General features: G+C 43.1%; 1 protein-coding gene across 2 annotated transcripts in view; it reads left to right on the top strand.

Annotated features, from left to right (window-relative positions):
* Positions 1–11,262: 11,262 nt before the first annotated feature.
* Positions 11,263–18,289, top strand: part of rap1gap2a (RAP1 GTPase activating protein 2a) — a 67,883-nt gene continuing 60,856 nt past the window's right edge. For both annotated transcript variants that reach the window (XM_047593577.1, XM_047593575.1), the window contains exons 1-2: positions 11,263–11,625; positions 14,250–14,285. In XM_047593577.1, coding sequence (XP_047449533.1) covers positions 11,582–11,625; positions 14,250–14,285 — 80 coding nt within the window. In that variant the 5' untranslated portion in view covers positions 11,263–11,581. The remainder of the gene's footprint in view (positions 11,626–14,249; positions 14,286–18,289) is intronic.

Below are 18,289 nucleotides of genomic sequence, written 5' to 3'. Positions count from 1 at the left end.
ATTCTTCATCTACAATTCATTTTCTCCAACTTGAAGAAAATACTGCTGCCTGCGTCTATTTGAGTAGAGTGGTCGTAAGCACATTTGTGTGTGTGTGTGTGGATGCTGTGAAAGAGCCCCTGGAAGGCTGATGGCACACAAGTTGTGTTCACTGAAATGCTGCAACAGTGCTGCAATGTCTCATTATGGTGCTACGTTCTCTGATGGTTTGTGACAATGTGTTGTGTTTACGTGAGTGTGTTTTGGGGGATGGGCGGGTGGGTGAGTGGGGGGTGGGGGGGTGGCTGAAGTTAGGTTTATGAATATGTGAGTGGGTGGATAAGACACTGTATATGGGTATAAAACGCTACAGTCACACCACTTGAGGATTTTCAAGGTGAAGAAGAAATGCTTCACAGACATAAAAGCTATTCCTTGGATCACTAATATGAGAAGAAAGATATGTGCACTCGAATAATGCGTGAGATGCTAGTGTCCTGAACTGTGCGTGAGCCAACGGGTGAATGTCTTCATGCATGCATGAATTCTCTAGCCCCGTGCCAGTGGGAACTCATTCGTGTCAATGTGCAATACAGGGTGAGCGTGTGTATTATGTGCTAGCAAAAGCCCCCCTAAGGAAACGGGATCGCTACTGTATGCAGCGTCAAAGGGGGAAACGCAGGGAGATGTCATTTGAATCATGAGTCGTTTCATCCTCAGGAGGAATCGTGTGTGCACCAGATTTTACATCTTTCAAGACGTCCACTAACAGCTGAGGGTTTTCATTTAGCTTAACACGTTAAAAAAAAAGGTTGCCAGCGTGTGACAAAATGTGACGTACTTTAGCGCTATTCCTGCGGAGGCAATGGTTTTTCGCATTCCCGCTTGGCTGAGGAATGCAGGCAAAATGTGTCAAATTTAGCAATACATCGTGTCTGTGAAGAGTTAAAAATAGCAGAGGCCAAGAACTTGAAATTATTCTGTTCCCCGAGTTTGAGATTTACTGACTGACCTGAGTGGAAAATTACATTAAAAGGGGCACCATCAGCTGTTTACGTTGACAAATTAACTCCTGGTATTAGCATATTGGCTTAGTTTAGCAAATTTCGAAGTTTGCGTCACATTTGGATCGCAAACTATGCAACTTTTCAAGCGACATGGAATATGTTCCTTCCACCTTATGCTTCCAGACCATCCAGACTTACGCAGTCTGGTTTAGTGTGAGCAGAAGCTTATCACAGCTGGGGCTAGTTAACAAACTTAACACTTGATACAGCCGATGTTCTGACTGCAGTAGCCTGCTCTGTTTACTCTGCAAAGGTTATGGCAGGTCGCTTTGAGAAAAAAACTCTTTGGTTGAAACAGGTTTGTGAAACAATTTTTAACCTTAAATATTCTGTTAATGATCATGTTGCCTCCTCAGGCTGCAATTATCTTTCCCTAAAACACATGCACATAGATGTGCATTCATGTAATTCCAGGGAGGCAGTTGGATTGACCAGAGAATGTCCTGTTTGCTCACAGAGACGAGCAGTATATTTATTCGTGCCATTTTTGCACACGTGATGAGCCATCCTTCAGCTGGGACCCTCCATGTATGAATGCTCGGTGATTGCTGACTTTGAGGCGTTGACCACAAAGGCAAAAAGAGAGTCTTGACGCAGCAGTCCCGGCACAAAGGTTTGACAAATCACGCTTCTGCAGTGTGAAGTGGACGACTGGTGCTCTGCGTGCTGTCTGCTGCAGATTCCAGTTCAAAGTAGATGTCTGTTAATCTGTACCTCACAGGTGGAGGGAATGTCACATTCCAGACATTCGAATGCAAAAGTTGTCGATGCATATGTTGCATTCTTTCGAACATACCTTCACAGATAGGCCTTCATGTGTGTTACTTTCTTTTATCCTACTGTGAATTATTGTAGCATTTAATTTTCTCTGTTACGCTTTTTACTCCACTGGATTCTTCTTCTTTCTTTTCCCCACTGTTCGGCTTTGTGCTCTATCTCATCTCGTTTGACCCCATTGCGCCTTGAGTACTCCACTTGAGAAATGAAAAGTCAAATAGCTCTCAAAGACATGTGCCATCCTATATCATTTCGTCCCCTCCTCCCGCTTCTGGTTATTATCAACCTTTCATTAATCCCTCCATCTGTCGTCACTTCTCACTTCCTCGTCTTCCCACGCTTAACCTCCTCTGCCTTCCCCCGCCACATCCATTTATTCCATTCAGTCGATTTCATTTTTTTCTGATCTTTACTCACCCGTCCTAACTTTGATACAGTTATGATCAACTTCCGCAGTCAGTTTCCATTTCACGCACTCTCCTTAAGTGCAAACTGAGATGCTGTGCGGAAATTTCCATGTTCTCAGAGTTAGACCAGATCGCGGTTGTGTTTGCGGGGTCTTCGCACCGCTCTTCATAGCCCGCCAGAGCTGCACTGAAGGGGAAGTACATGAATTAAATGGATGCTTTTCTCAGATCAATGGAAGAGTGAACAACGGGGGAGAGAAGGGATGAGGGCATGGCGGAAGGCGTGGGTGGAGAAGGTGCAGTGTGTGTGTGCGCCCACATGTCACAGCTTGTTAATTTGAGTACATGAATGTGCACATGTGTCACCATGTGTGAGAGTACGTCTTTGTGCATGAGCCCATGCAGGGCTGTGGTTGTCTGTTATTGTCTGTATGTATATGTACATTCATTTCTATGCGTGTGTGTGCGTGCGTGTGTGATCTGGAAGAGTGGGCGCATGGGTGGGCTCGCTGTCACTTTCACTAAAATCCACTAACAGAGTCAGGAAAGAGGGAGAAGTAAGAAAATAAAAATAGATTGCGAGCAAGATGAAGGTTTAGTGAACAGTGATGGATTGAGGATTGTGAAAGATGAGGAACTGGAAGACACAAGGAAGAGGTTAACAGAAACTTAATACAAGCAACAGGAAGAAAAACTATTTATCTATAGAGAATAAAGTTATAGTATATTATATATAGTTGTACTCTTTGCAGCTCCTGCTGACATAGATATGGGGGGTGATGGCTTCATCATCTAATGAACAAGGTAATTCATCTTTTCCTCAATTAATTTGATGTGAAAGTAAAGCGACAGCTCAAGAACAGACCTGCATGCATGTAATACGGACACAACTTAAAGATTCCCACTTATATTTCTATGCACTATTGTACGCTATTCTATTGACATTCCATAGGCCACTACTGTCATTTCTAATTATAATTTCAAAGCGGTAGTTTCTCATATTTTCAGATGCATAACATGGGATCCATGTCCCTTTCTTGTTTACTATTTATAATGCATCAAATTTCCCAACAATGCATGATGTGATTTAGGTTATAAGCTTTAAAGACTCTGAGTTGTATTTTATCGGAAAATGTTTCAACTTTCCACTGCTGTTTGTTCAACTGCAGCAAACACTATATCAGCTTAGCAAAACACCGGACACTAAAGTGACCAACTCCGCAGTCAGAGAAGAATCATGCTCACTGAGGAGGTCAAATAAAAACAATTGTAATATAGCATGATGCAAGAAGATAGAGTATTCCTTCATGTGAACAAGCAACAAGAGCAGGGTAGTAGCGTCGAGTAAGCAGATCCAATTTCAGTGATGACTAAGGTGACTCATTCAGTGGGATAATTACAAAGGGTAAACACTGAACTACCAGAATCGCAATCACTGTTGCAATTTGCATTGAATGTCATAGACTCAAGAATAACTGTTACAGAAGCAAGTGCAAGTCCTCCCACCACCCAATCAGATCACACTGTAGAGCCTGGAGTTAAAAACACTGCCTTAATTTGAGAGTACAACAAAACAGAGAGTATAACATCGCAGTACTCAAAGCAACATTCAGAGGCTTGAGGATAAAATGCCTACAAAAAAAATCAGCGACAGTCACTAACGGCTAGCCAGACACTGTGATGAACAATGCGTGGAAATGTGGAAGAAAGAATCCCTTGATTCCCGCCTTGGGCTTTTTCTGTTTTCCAATTTAGTAGGAATAATGCAAAATGAATATCTGGTTTGAACTTTCTCAGGTGATAATGTTTTCTCAGTGAACAAGAATACCCTCATCCTTTCTTTACCTTCTCTTTTTTCAGTAACAGGGGTCACAGAGTGGCTAATGGCATGCTGCAGCATTTTTAGCCTGCATGTGGTCAGCATCAATGTATTTGGTGGCATTGCTGTTGCCCTGCCGTCAGCCCTTGACACCCTTTTATGAAAAGCTACCCCATTGCTACAAGGGAAAAAAGTGTTGTCCTCTTTCTGTTACACACATCCACTGTGTGAAACATTTATTATCTCAGAGGATTCCGCAGCCCGTGGAGCTAATCTATATGTTAATGGCCTCAATATTTTATAGTCATAACAACATTTTCTTCAGAGGTTAAATATTAGTTGATTATTTCTAATTACATCCAGCCTCCTTCTTCTTGTTTCATGGATTACCCTCTGTCACCCATGTAGACTAAACATCTCACCATAGCCCTTCTAGCTTCCACAAAGGCTTTGCAAAATTTAGTATTTTTATGGAATAACATGTTTTTACACTATAACTGTTAAAGTTGCTTAATTTATGAAAAGTTCAGAAATGACCAGCTTACCGGAGCAACCAAATTCTGACTTTCCTCAAAACATTTGCATTATATCCTTCCATCTGTGAAAATGGAAAGACCTAATGAGTTACGCACAATGGCATGACGCACGAGATTTTGTTAGAAAAAAATCACCGCATGTACAGAGAAATGCACATGAAAGGTGTCTTTGTGTATTTTGTGTGCGTTTTCCTCTGTGGGTGTATATCTGTTGGATTATTTCTCTTTTGCCACATTCAGGGGAGCAGATGGATGAGATTCTGTTGTGTGCATGTTGTGCTATCTAACAAGTAAACAGAAATCTGGTCATGAATGTTTAATTAATATTCGCAATTTAAACGTGTGATTAGCACGAAGTGTGTTCATGAACTGCATCATGAAATTGCCATTTAAATTGATTTAAACTAACTCCAACTTTATAAAGACATCTGGAGACCCACTTTGAAGTCGCCGGTACAGCTGGGCTGGATGTGTGCAGGCAGCATTAAGAGAAATGGCCAGAAGCTTTTGGAAAGTTGCTCAATAGTCAGGTTTGGTCCGTCTGTTCTGTGTGGGCTCTATTTGTATCCGTGTGCTTGTTACAGCTGATGGTGATGGATGTGGATGAGGAGCCATTAAACCAGCAGCTTCGTCTCCAAATCAGCAACCCTCCTGGAAAACCTCATATGACTAAGTAAGCTATTAGGCACAGAAGAGACCGAGGTGTGGAGGGAGGAAGGGAGAGATAGATGAAGAAAAAGAGAAAGGTCTCTCACATCTGTCTGAGTGTATATCACCCCCCTGGGAATCCATCTAATGACTAAATACCTTATTACATGGTGGGAAGAGAGATGGAAGCAGGGAGAGGCGGCATGGAAGGAACAGAAGTAATAAAGATGGAAACATCCTGTCTCTTGAGGAGCCTCACTGCGTCTGGTTGACAGGAAGAAAGTTATTGGAGGAGAGACGAGCGGCTAAAATGAAAAACAAAACTAGATTGATGAAAATGTTGGGAAGAAAGTGAATTAATGTCTATTTCTTTACGAGACATAAATATGTAAGTGAGGCCGCAGTGCATCAATTTCACAGACACTGGGCCGCTATGCTTGTTCATTTTGCACAGTGTGCCATTTGCTTAAAAGAGGAGCAAACTTCAAAACAGTGCAACACTTTGTTTCCTGAGTATTTATGAGCCATAAGACACTTGTACCTACATTCTGGTTATTTTGGCTGCATGTGATAAAAGTTTGAACTGTCAAGGTCAGAAACGTGTTTCACATTTAAACAACACAATGTCTTTACAGATAAAATATTATAGCAACCCTGAATCAGTGGCAAAGGCGACCCACTCATGAGTAAATTAACAGCAGGCTTAGTTGGCATTACCACATTGCACTGCATGTTTGATTTCTGATGGTGAACTGAAGTTGCAGTACCACCAGTAACCGCTAGATGGTTGTGCTTTTCCAGTTCTTCAGTGTTGGGTGTAAAGACAACTACTTTAGTATTAATGGAAAATAAGCAGACTCCTCATAATCTCATTCTGTACATCACAGACAGTTCATTTTCAAGAAACCCAGAATATTGAGCAGTGGATGGTGTGTCCAAAAAAAAAAAAAAATTGAACTTACTAAGAATACTAAGACTCACACACTCTGACACACTCACACTCTCTCACTCAGACATAACATCAAAACCTCAGACAGGAGAAGTAAATAACATTGACTGTCTGTGTATGCACAGCTCAAAAAGATTTAAGGATTTTAATCAGAGTATAGCTTCAACTGAATTAAACTGGGATATTGATCTGGTCAGCTACGTAACAGAGGGGATAATTAACAGCACGTACACTAGAGAGCAATAATGAGACTTTGTGCAAGGAGGAACGGGATGAGCACTGCCAGGCCTGTACAAAATAAAAAGCAGGATTAGCTAAGGCCAGAATTGGTAGGTCTGCCAGTTGTACCCTGTCTTTTTCACAGATGAGAGCAGGTTCACTCATCTAAAACTTGTGTCAGAAGTGAAAGGGTCAGGAAAAACCGTGGCTGCAAAGAAATTTCAGAAAGATGGACAAGCCTGCTGCATCAGTTTTTCACTATGATTCTTGGGGTGTCTTTGAATCCAGCCCTCGGACCTTCAGTCCATATCAGTCAAGATTGTTCCCCACTGAGACCTGATGTGCTTTCAAAGTGGTCCAATGAAACTGATTAGGGACGGAGCAAGCAAACTGCAAACAAGGTAGGAGAGTTAACAAGACACAGATGAGGAACAAGATTGAGGAGTCAAACAATCACAAAAGGTTGAAAAGCCACAAGAAAAATAACAAATGACACACAAATGAAGAGCTTTCCAAAACAGGAAGGTCTTTCTTTTCTATTGCAGAGAGGTCTTCATCACTAACTGGCTGCTGCATAGAGTGAAAAGAAAAAAGAAAAAAAAAACAGGTTACAGGTTATGATGAAACCATATTGTACAATGGAGCACTTTCAAATTGCATTGCAGTATCTGTGGTAAACAATAAATAAATAAATAAATAAATAAATGCAGCCATATTCAAATCACCTCAAAATGGCAGCACTTTTCCTAGACATGGGATGGACTATAGAGTCAGTCTAACACTGGGGTAGAATGTGGTAAAAGAATAAATAAATAAATTGTTACAGATCTCACAAATCCTCAGTGAATGTCTTTGTTTTGTAGTTTATGACTTTAATGAGCAGAACATTTAATCTCTATCAATTTAAAGGATTAATGAGGATTTAACAGCGTGTTATTATGGAGGAGTTTGCAAGCGGTGAATACAACAACAAAATTAAAGAGATAACGCAATAGAAACCCTGCTACAGTTCATGCCTCAGTGAACTTTAAAGTGTCTGAAACTGAGTCTCCTGAAGGACTGTGAAAACAAACATAATAGCAGCACCTTTTTCATACGATGTTTAGTCACGCCTAGAATTTGCTTTTGCCCAAATTTTTGCCGCCCTCTGCGTTTCTCACATCTCTCTCACACCCACACATTTGTCCACCTTTGTGAGTGTGAAAACACAGACTCTTATTGCTGATCGCACATACATAGCTGCTCAGAGTCAGAGTTGTTTAATCAGCATCACCACGCCAACCGAAAGGTGCTAGGAAGAAGGGCGTTACCTGTGCTAGTATGCAGTTGTGACATCTGATGCTGATTAGGGCCATTTCTGAAATTACAGATGACACAGTTGCCATAGGGATGCAAACTCTGTAATTACACCGATGGTATCGCCGTGCGTAATGCCACCTTCAAATGGAAGATATGAGCTTGTGGTTGTGACGTGGGAAGCTGTGTACACAAAGCTTTCGAGCTCAAGTGGTGATATCGGCTGTAAGTTGTGAGGACTGCCACTGCTTGGCCACTGTTGCCATCTAAAAGCCACACACTGAGTGTCAGCCTTTGACAACACAAAGGCATAATGAAAAGGTTACTGTAAATATCAGCATCTTCCCCATTCTCATGGTAAAATGAAGAACTCCCTGTGACTTCCCATCACTTATCATCCACCATCACCATTTCATCACCAGCTGCTTGAGCGTTAAAATTATCATGTGAATCAAAAGACTCTGCGGTGACCTGGAGACACCGCCCAACGGGTGGCTGCGAGGTGATGTCATCCGACCCACTTATCGACATCGGTGGTTGCACAAGATGTGTCGGTGGTGTGAATGCAAGTTTCACATTTTAAGACAAAGTCGTGTGCAGCACTTGAAGCAGCGGGGAGACATGGGGACGGGAGGAATTTTCACACTTCACAGTGTTGCCGCACAAAAGAACAGAAAACCAGCTCAGGGACGGTCTTTGTAAATGCGAGGAGAAGAGGATGCAAATGAACGTGAGACGACTTCATGGCGTCGGAGAATCCTGATATCCTGTGATATCAAAGCCGGAGCCAAACAGCTGCTGTCGCTGAAAACATGTAGTAACAATACAGTATATAGCCCTCAGAGCAATCACCACTGACATTACAGAAAATGGGCTTTGCACACAAGTTGAGAAATTTGTTACTATGATGATCACTGCAGTCAGCTGTGAATATTTCTGTGATTAATCTAGTGATTATATGGGAAACTATGATACTTGTAAAATTAACTGGAGATCAGCATGTTCTTCGTGTTGCTTCTTTCTGGCGTCCACCAGTTTTTGTACCTATTTTGTTTTTGTTTTTATCCACTGGATCAGGATCTGCCACTGTCTACTGTTAGGTGGAGGCAGCAGATAGCACGGAGGTGCGGACTCATGGATAGAGAAGCAGCTTAGGGACCAAGAGGTCATGGCTTCAGTCTTCACGTCTGAGGTACCTTAGGCAAGCATCCCCCACCAACTGCTCCGGGGGCACTTTAGCATGGATGAGTTAAACAGAGTGAACAGACAGACAGAGTGATCTTTATTATATCCCATTCTCTGTCATCTCTAATCGTGATAACTAACTACTGCTGTGCAGGCACACACACACACACACACCACATTATGCCAGCAGAGAGTTTTATTGCTTTTAATCATCTCAGTCTCACCATGGTAGAGATGTGCACAAACAGCACATCCATACATCCTCTCATCAGCCACAAAGACAAACTAAAGGCCTGTCGATAACTGAGAATTTAATTAATTTTGACGGTAATCATATTCACAACCTTTAGAAGTGTTCACTCAATTTTTTTTGGTATGACTGGGGCCTTTAAAGCGTCTGTAAATTAAGACAGCAAAGCATGCTGGTGCAGGGGTTAAACTGAAACCAAGAGACGTCTTGTAGTTTCATAAAAGCACATTGACTCTGACTATATGAATCTCGGTGGGTGGGTGACACCTTTCTCTGAGCAGTATGTAGGTCTCAGTGTCACTGTTTCTGTAAGCAGTTGGAGGACCGCGGGGGCGCCACAGAAAGACAGACATCCATACCTACGGCCAACTTCAAATCACCAATTCACCAAGTCCCCACGAGCGTGTCTTTGGATGGTGGGAGGAAGACACATGGAGAACATATAAACTCCACACAGAGAGGCCCCATCTGTCAATAGATTCAAACCCAGACTTTTTTTTTTTTTTTAAGTGCTAACCAACACCCCACTGTGCCGCCCACTGTTGTCATGAGACACATTACATTCAAATGAACTTTGATGTTGCCTTATTACTTATTTGCCAAAAAGTGAAATTATTGCCTCAAATGAGACATGAATGTTGTATTTATACTGGGATTCGTCAGTGTTCTGCAGGTGGTGTTGATTGGTGCCATATCTGTGTGGGCAGGTGGCAAATATAGCCACGCAGGCGTTTCACCAGCTTTGGGATTGACTTTTCTGACTCTTTCCTAACCCCATCTGTGATTTAAGTTTGTTGCTGTACGCGGTGGCTACAACTTTTACTGCCTTTGCGATTCTAGAGCCGCAACACAGACCCAGTTTACGCAGAGCTGCTAATTTCTATATATAAATCCAAGGAGTAGCAGCAACTTTAGACAAATGACTTGAGAATTTGCTCAGTGAATCTGTGGACCCTACCTGTTAAAAATAGATAACGCGACTCGTTGAGCAGCTCATTATCCTTACTAAGCAGCTCCTGCTTGACAAGTGGAATACAAATTTACCAGCATGGTGAAAAAGGCTCGAAAAACAATGGAACGACCTTTGCAGGCTGCAGGGCACAGAAATTGGCAGAATGTCACACCTCTGTCGAAAAATAGTAAATCCGAGCAGTCCATCCATCCGTTATCGGTGACCAATTACCTTGTAGAGGGTGGACTGGCGTCGGTCCCAGCTGACACTGGGTGGGAGGAAAGGCTAGACAGATCACCAGAAAAATAAATCAATCGACAAATCTATGATTGAAAATAAAAACATAAAATGAAAATTCACATTTTGTTATTTTATTTTATTTTTGTTTAGTTTTTCATTTAGTTTATTTAAGTCCATTAGTTGCTCCATCGTATGTGTGGGTGTGTGTGTGTGTGTCCCAATGAGGTTGCTTTAGGCCAAGCTGTCTTGCAAACTGTGAGAAAAGTTAAGTCTGAAAGTGAGAGCTGTCAAAGCTGGAGTGATGAGGAAGGGCGTCAGGAAGGACACTCCCTTTCGCAAACTTTCTATCTATAAACTGCAGTCTAGCCGCACAGCTGTTTGGCTCCTCCTTTCCCCTTTAATAGAGTATAATACAGCGTACGGTGTAACCCCATTAATCCAGTCTAATTCAACTGCTGAGCAACTGGCATATTTTCCATCCTACACCAAGTGTACTTTTAATAAATGACAAATGGAGCTGAAGTGCTAATACAAGAATAGAAGAAGTAATACAAGGATAATAACTGTCATAAAAAAAACTTTTTATATCTGATCTTATTTATAATGCATGCATAAGCCCAGCTATAAATGCACTGTGCTGTAGCTTTGCACTTTATGGCATTTTTGCATGTGTGATTGTGGACAACAAATGACCACTGTTAAGGCGTACTCACCAGGGTGCACACACGGTGCAGGAAATGACCACATTTCCTGGAGGACGGCATGTGGTCAGACCACAGTAGGAGCCCTAACTCTGCGGTATCTATAGCTCATTGTGTGCGCGTGTGTGGGAAACAAACACAGAGAGTCAGATGGAAGATTGTGGCCCCTCCTCACGATGCTCCTCCCCTTGATGAATTGTGTATACCTGTATGTGTCAGTGTGTCAGATTGTGTGTGTGCGGTTTAAAAGCCTGTGAAAGCCAACGGGTGAGCAGCGTTGCGGGAAAGTGGTTGACTCGTCAAGTGGCAAAGTGGAAAACGACAGCTTTGGAGGGGCAGGTGGGAAGAAAAGAAGAAAAGGGAGAGGGAGAGAGAGAAAAGAAAGCAAATAGAGAGGAGACCAGAGAGGCAGGGAGGGTCAACTGGAGGCAGGGGAAGTGCAAGTATACAGAATATATATAGAGAGTGGGAGAAAGAGACTGACAGCAGAGCATACATTTCCCAAAGGAGAGAGGCTGAGAGCGAAAAAGACTGCTGAGAAGTTCAGACTGACAAAATGCTGAGGAGGAGGAGAAGTGTGTCATTTGGTGGATTTGGATGGTATGTTTCATTTTTATTGGATGCTAACGTTTCTGTGTGATAGTTTGCATTGTATATCTGTGAATGCCCAAGTTTGTGCACATTACGATTATACTTGAGCAGTGCACTTTTCTTTAAAATGTGCTAAAATGTTGCGTTATGTTACACCGTCAAGGGTGTGGGTGGTGCAGACAAGTACACATATTTTCATGAAAAGGAAGGATGGGTGGAGGACTCAGGCTGCTCCTCCGCGTTACACCTCAAACACTTCGTCCTCTGTGTTTGCTTGAGAATGCACCGTTTCACTCTGTGCTGTCCCCGTTTGTTCATTACAATCAACAGGCTGCTTTGTCTCTGCCTGCTGTCTGTCGTTGTTGCTGCTGTTGTTGTTGTTGTTGTTGTTGTCCTGGTAAGGGACAGCAGACACGGCTCTTGCCGGTCATGTTCTCCAGCTCTATTGACCGAGAAGAGTTCCCATGATGCAGTGCCCAGGAAGCTGCCAGGGAGCCCATTTAGCGGCGAATGCCCTGACACACTCGGGTGGAGTGTTTTTGTGTCGACCCCCTCGTTGGTTGCCGTTCTGACAGTGAAGCGCCGCTCCAGAGCACTTAACCTTCCCAGCTGGGCTGAGGCAGCGTATCCTTCCAGACAGACTGAAAGGACCCGTAACACACAGAGCTGAGAAACAGAACATTACATGTAACTATTGTGCAACACAACCTTCAACAAAGTAGAGCAAGTGGATAGTTTGAAGAAAAACTGGTTAAACTGAAGAGGAACAACTTCACAAAGTTCTACAAAAGACCGGCTTTGCAAATTTATTGTTACACAATTTATTGGTCGTGTTTGAGAGAAATTGAAAAATTAGAAGGAAAATTATAGCTGCTCGGACTAAAAGTTAGGCTTTATCAGCCTGTTCCTCATTAGTCCTCCGGCCTTGTCGAAGTAGGCAATACTAAAAGCTCATCGGTATGTCTCAAAGGCTGAAAAGTGATTGATCCTCCGCAGCTTTAGAGCAACATAATTAGGGGCTGTCAGTTACAATCTAAAAACACACAAATTCTGTCCTCTCAGACTTTGACAAGTCATTTGGACAAAAGGTGCAAACTCTGGTGCAACTGCTGTACACTTTCTAAGAGCAAAAAAACAACTTGAGCAGTCTCAGATTGGGAGGTTGCAAGGCGTTAACCTTCGCTATAATTATCAGCCTGCTATGAATCTGCACATGCATGTTTTTTGGTTCTCACATGTGCAGATATGAATGCACGGATGGCTAAGTCGGATGACAAACCGTTTGCGCATCTACAGATACATGAGTGGACTGAAAACCAAACGCACACAGAACAGGAAAGGAAAAAGGCCAGTTGGAAAATACAGTTTATCCCAAACAGCCTCTCTGTGAATTACAAACATGTCCACTTCACAAAAGCACACTGTGGTGAATTTACACACAGTAGTAGTAGCTCCTTCATCTCTAAAATGTGTAAAATGACAGTAAGACGTGTGTGATGATGACTCAGCCACAATGTGGGTGGTGTATCTTTTCAGCTGCTTGGAGATAAATCCCGTGAGAGCGCAGGCTTGGGCTCCATTATGCTTCAGAAGAGGCGAGCTAATTTGTCGCGGTGCAAGATCAGATACTAAGTGTCAACACAGCAGAGCGGCAGCATATGACGGATAAGCTGTGAAAACGTTTCGTTTGTTCTGCACCATTTCTGTTGGCCGAGAAACTGCAGTAGGACGTGTCGCAGCGTTAGGAAATTCACTCCCCGTTGCTAAATATAAACTTATTGTCCAGACATTTGAATATCTGGTTCGTTTCAGGACATCTTATCTCTACTCAGCATTCGCTCCTGTTGTCGCTGCTGCTGCTGCTATGCGGCGCTGTTTGTTAACATAAACACCTGGAAAACATTCAAATTATATTTAAAGCGCTCTAGTTGGATCCTGGTGTGGTAAAAAAATGGTATGTTTGTCCACAGTGTCATTCCGATGTGAGCGTTGTTGTATATCTGTGAAACTGATCGGACACTGTGTAAAGCAACTACTGAATATGCGCAGACATACTTTCTGTGACGGATATTACTGTTGCCAGTAAACAGCAACTGAACTTAAAAGTCCTGAATGTTGAGCGCTCCGATATCCCGTGTTTATTGTGTGCACAGTACGTGGTGAAGCATGAATGAACACTGAGACCTCTCGTAACCGGTCTGAGCGGCTTGCATGGAAGCGGGCTTGTTAAATGAAGCCGTCTGTCGCAGAGCGTGCTCTGCAGCCTGATTTACACCGACACCCATCTGACCTGTACATGAGCTGAGCTTCGGGCTACGAGAATTAGAGCACTGAGGTTTGGCCTTAGCCTGATTGCTGCCCAGCGCTTGCAATTAACGCGGGTTCGTGCTGTATGCAAGGAGGAAAATTAGCCACATTTTAATCCGCACACATCTGCCCTCCCCCCGGGGGACTTGATCTGCTAGTCCCCCAGTGTTTACGGATGTCTGCAATTAATGTTAAATAAGCTCACGAAGAGGAGAATTTAATTGCTGCTTAGTGATATGTGTACCAGAGGCATGATCGATAACATTTCCCTCTCTTTCTTTCTCTTCATCTCTCCCTCTCTGCCTTTTCACCTGCTTCTCCGCCAGGATCGACAAGTCCACTTTGTCTGCACTGAAAGCCCGGTAAGTTGGTCCTCTAATCCTGCCTTTGTGAAACTCGTTTTCCTGTAAAAATTGTCAGATAATCTCAATGTCCAGTTGGTAATCTAACCTTTGCTTGTCAAGTACCAATACATGATGTGTGTAGAGAATCTGAAGAAAGCAGTGACGTACGACTGCAGCTTTGACCACATCACTCTCAGCTTTGAACCCCCCTTTCTCCGCTTGTTTTCCATCAAGCTAATTGATTCAGACCGAACCGCAACAATCAATCCGCTGGATATGTTACTGGAGCAGCACACAAATGAAGACATCTAGAAATCAATGCACACCTCCTACTCACATGTCACTCAAGGCACGTCTTCAGCTCAAATGATAAACGACGTGTGTTTGTTTAGCGTTTTAACAGCATCTTGACTAGCGTTTCATTACATCAAACTAGTACCTGTTGGCAGGAAAAAAAAAAAAAAAAAAGGTCTGCTTTTTACTGCCTCAGTAAAGGTGTTCTGTGTAGTTGCTGTGGCTGCACTGGTAGGGGAGCAACCACCACAATGCAGCAGTTTTCACATGAACCCCCTGCTTTCTCTAAATCCTCTGCTCTGGCGTGGGCTCATTGTAACACGGTTGCTAATGGACAAATTGCCGTGGGAGTTCTGTGCCCCAGGTTTTTCTCCCAGGCTACACTCAGCCTTCCCTTGTGCTGTGAATGGTGATGTTTCTTGGCTCTGTTTTACGTACTGTGGGTTGTGGTAAGAGGTAGGAATACAACCTTTGTTATATTTTTATGCAGTTAAAGTGCAGTAAAATTCCCATTTTTAAATTTTAAATCTTTACATTATGTGGATTTGCAGGTCACATGAACATGTATGAGCTAATAATAGATGATAACCATATCCTCTTTTGTTTGGTTGGAGAATTTAAGACTGTTTCCAAACCTAATCCATTCCCATGTGGGCTTTCCGTGCAGCCTATTTTCTGCTCTGAGAAGCTGAAGGTTGGCGCTGTGAGAAACAATGGGGCATCATTTGAGACAGTCTGCAAAAACATTTATTGCGAGAGCTTGAAAGCACGGTGATTCACCGGCTGCCGTCATCGCAGCAAGAAGCTCTTAGGTCGACTCAGGGCATTCTGTGTTTCTCTCCAGGATGTTCTCGTTTCCTCTCGGCGGGTGTTGTGCTGTGGCAGCCCACTGCCCTGAAATTGTGAGAATGGGTCAAATTATCCCACAGAGTTATCAAGTCTAATGCAGCTTACTGAAATTGCATAACAATCTCACAAAATGGATTTAATCCCCAATCGCCTCTGGGCCCGTCAGAATACACTGATCACAGCTCTGACCACTTCCTTTGCATCATTTACTGGATATACGTCATTATGCCGATGGATGTATGATCTCTTGTTAATTAACAAGAAACAAATAGCCGTTGTGATGCCGACAGGTCTGGATTTTGAGTCGGTCTGGATTCTAATTTGCAAGATGAGAGAAACTGTCTAAAATGAAAATCACATTTGGGGTTTCTTGCACTCCGTGTAATTAATTCTGGGTAGGGGTGGAAAGCTAATTCCGCTTGCACAGTTGCGCGACTCCTTCATGTGAAGTTCTTTGAGGATATTATGTGCGAGCAGCCCCTCTTTGTTTAAACAAACCGCTGGCAACCCTTGCGGAGGAGGTTGCCGTGGTGATAAGAGGTGAAGAGGCTTCTGTGTGTGTGTGTGTGTGTGTGTGTGTGTGTGTGTGTGTGTGTGTGTGTGTGCGTGTGTGCGTGTGTGTGTGTGTGTGTGTGCGTGTGTGTGCGTGTGTGTGTGTGTGTGTGTTTATATTAACTCTGCCTGTATCTACACCTCAAACTCACAAACTCCACTGTCTTGAAGCATATAGTCCCCTAGACAAAGAACAGGCACACACCTCTACGTTTAGGTCATTTTAGTCAGTCTGTTTATTTTCTTGCTTTTCTTTTTATTGTATTTCTGTTAAATCATCCCACTCACACATTCATCTCTATCGATCCATCGCCTCGCTGGCCGGACTTGCAATTATAGGGCAACCTGTTGCAACTCTTTGCGCAACTCTTGACTCTATTTATGGGTTGCTTTATTACGAATCAAATTTGAAACACGGAGTCTCTTTAGATGAGGAAAATGAGTCGATTGATACGATTTAGCTGCACGTCAGTGGCAATGTGTCAACAAATGCACTGCAAAAAATAAAAATAAATTGAAAAAAAGACTAAATAAAAATAGATTTCAGCCGATTCTTCTGCAATAATGTGTTTTACTCTGCTCTTGTTGGCCTGGTGTGTCATTTAAATGCACAAAATGCATATGAATATACGAGCAAGTGGAATGAAGTGATTTTGTGATCTGTGTGTGTGTGTAATTTCTTCTGGTGGTGTACGTCAAGTTCACTGTATTTAAGGCAATGACAAGAGTCACCCACAGACATCACTTTTTGGCACTGTGACACATATGACTTTGATAAAGGAACTAGCCTAGAAATATGGTTTACATGGAAGGCATGTAAACATAGTCTTATTGCAATCCAACCAACAAATTAAGATTTTCAGATGTATTTTGAGTGTGTGATCTAATAGGGTGCTTAGCTTGGCTGCTGCCTCTTCTATTGGTAAAAGTCAAGGAAAAAGTCAAACTCTTTAATAATTTAGAACGAGAGACACTAAAAAATGCAGGTGTGGGACTGAATTCTGCAGCAATAGAACCCTGGGCAGCGCAGATTTGTAGTCGGCAGTGTTTCACAGAGACGCGCAGACGCAAACGGAGGTGCAGCATGTAAATTAGGACTCGTCTGTCACTGGTGCACACAAACAGATGCACGCGTTAAGCGCGTCTCTCGATTCCTGGCTGACCAGGTGTCATTAGAACGTCTGCCCTGGAGTGGCTCTGAATATGAATGAGTGAGTCGTGACTCCTGCTTGAGCTGAATAGCACCAACCTGTGAGTATGTGCATGAATGCGCGTTTGATCCGGTGTTAGATGTAAGAAACCAGCGCAGAGACAGAGAGGAATAGAGATGATGCAAGGAGTGATGTGACAGATGCACATATGTATACACACACACACACACACACACACACATAAACATATATGTCCATATCATTTCTAGCTGGTAACATTTTCTTTTCCACTGTATTCATCGTTCAGCCCCACATACTCTATATAGGTGTGTCAGGCTTTTTTTTTTTCAAATAAACTCACAGTTGTTCATATTCCACATGATCAACTTCCACGTGATTCTACTGACTCATTACTTTGTAGTTGGCCTGCTAATCTCCTGTAATGAAAAATGCACAAGGAGGAACTCCTAGTAAAATACAGCCCTAAGAGAAGAGGACAGAGGGAGGGGGAAAGCAAAGGTGAGAAAGGGGCAGTGGAAAGCCTTAGGAACAAAAACACCAGGTGGACGGCTCACTTCAAAGTTTTGCAAGTGAGGGGCAGCAGGTGTGAGGGTTTCATTTTGTTCTCTTCTCCCTTTTCTTTGTGTCCTGGTTCACGGTGTGCTTTTTACTCCCCCTTCTCCTCCTGCCTACCCTCTCCTCCGTCATTAACCCCCGCCGTCCCTCTGCCTCTCCTCCTCCTCCTCCTCCTCCTCCTCCTCTGCCCACGGTCACTACAAAGGGATCTCTCCGCCTTCACCCGTACGCACAGTATCTCATTAATAATTGCATAATAAATCCCGTGTGTCCGTGTAGCCCGAGTGTGTGTGTGTGAGTGTGCGCGCGTGTGTCAGCAAACACATGCATGTGTTTTGTCTTGAAGTGGTGGTGAGGGCGAGTGAATATTCCAAGTGGAAGAACAGGGGCAGTAGAGGAGAGAGAGGACGAGAGGGGGCAAGGTTGCACCTGATCTGCTTCTTGATACTGTGTGACGATGCCGCGCAAACTGTGGTGAGTAAATATTATCTTCTAGGCGCGTGTCAGGATTTCTGTCATTGGAGTTTTAAACATCTAACGTCATTTCATGTAATTAACTTGCTCAGCTGTGGATGCATGGAAACTTTGTTGGCTTTTCAT

This window comes from Mugil cephalus, chromosome 9 (assembly GCF_022458985.1).
Source record: "Mugil cephalus isolate CIBA_MC_2020 chromosome 9, CIBA_Mcephalus_1.1, whole genome shotgun sequence".
NCBI classification, from domain to species: domain Eukaryota; kingdom Metazoa; phylum Chordata; class Actinopteri; order Mugiliformes; family Mugilidae; genus Mugil; species Mugil cephalus.
This window is presented reverse-complemented; position numbering and strand designations above follow the sequence as displayed.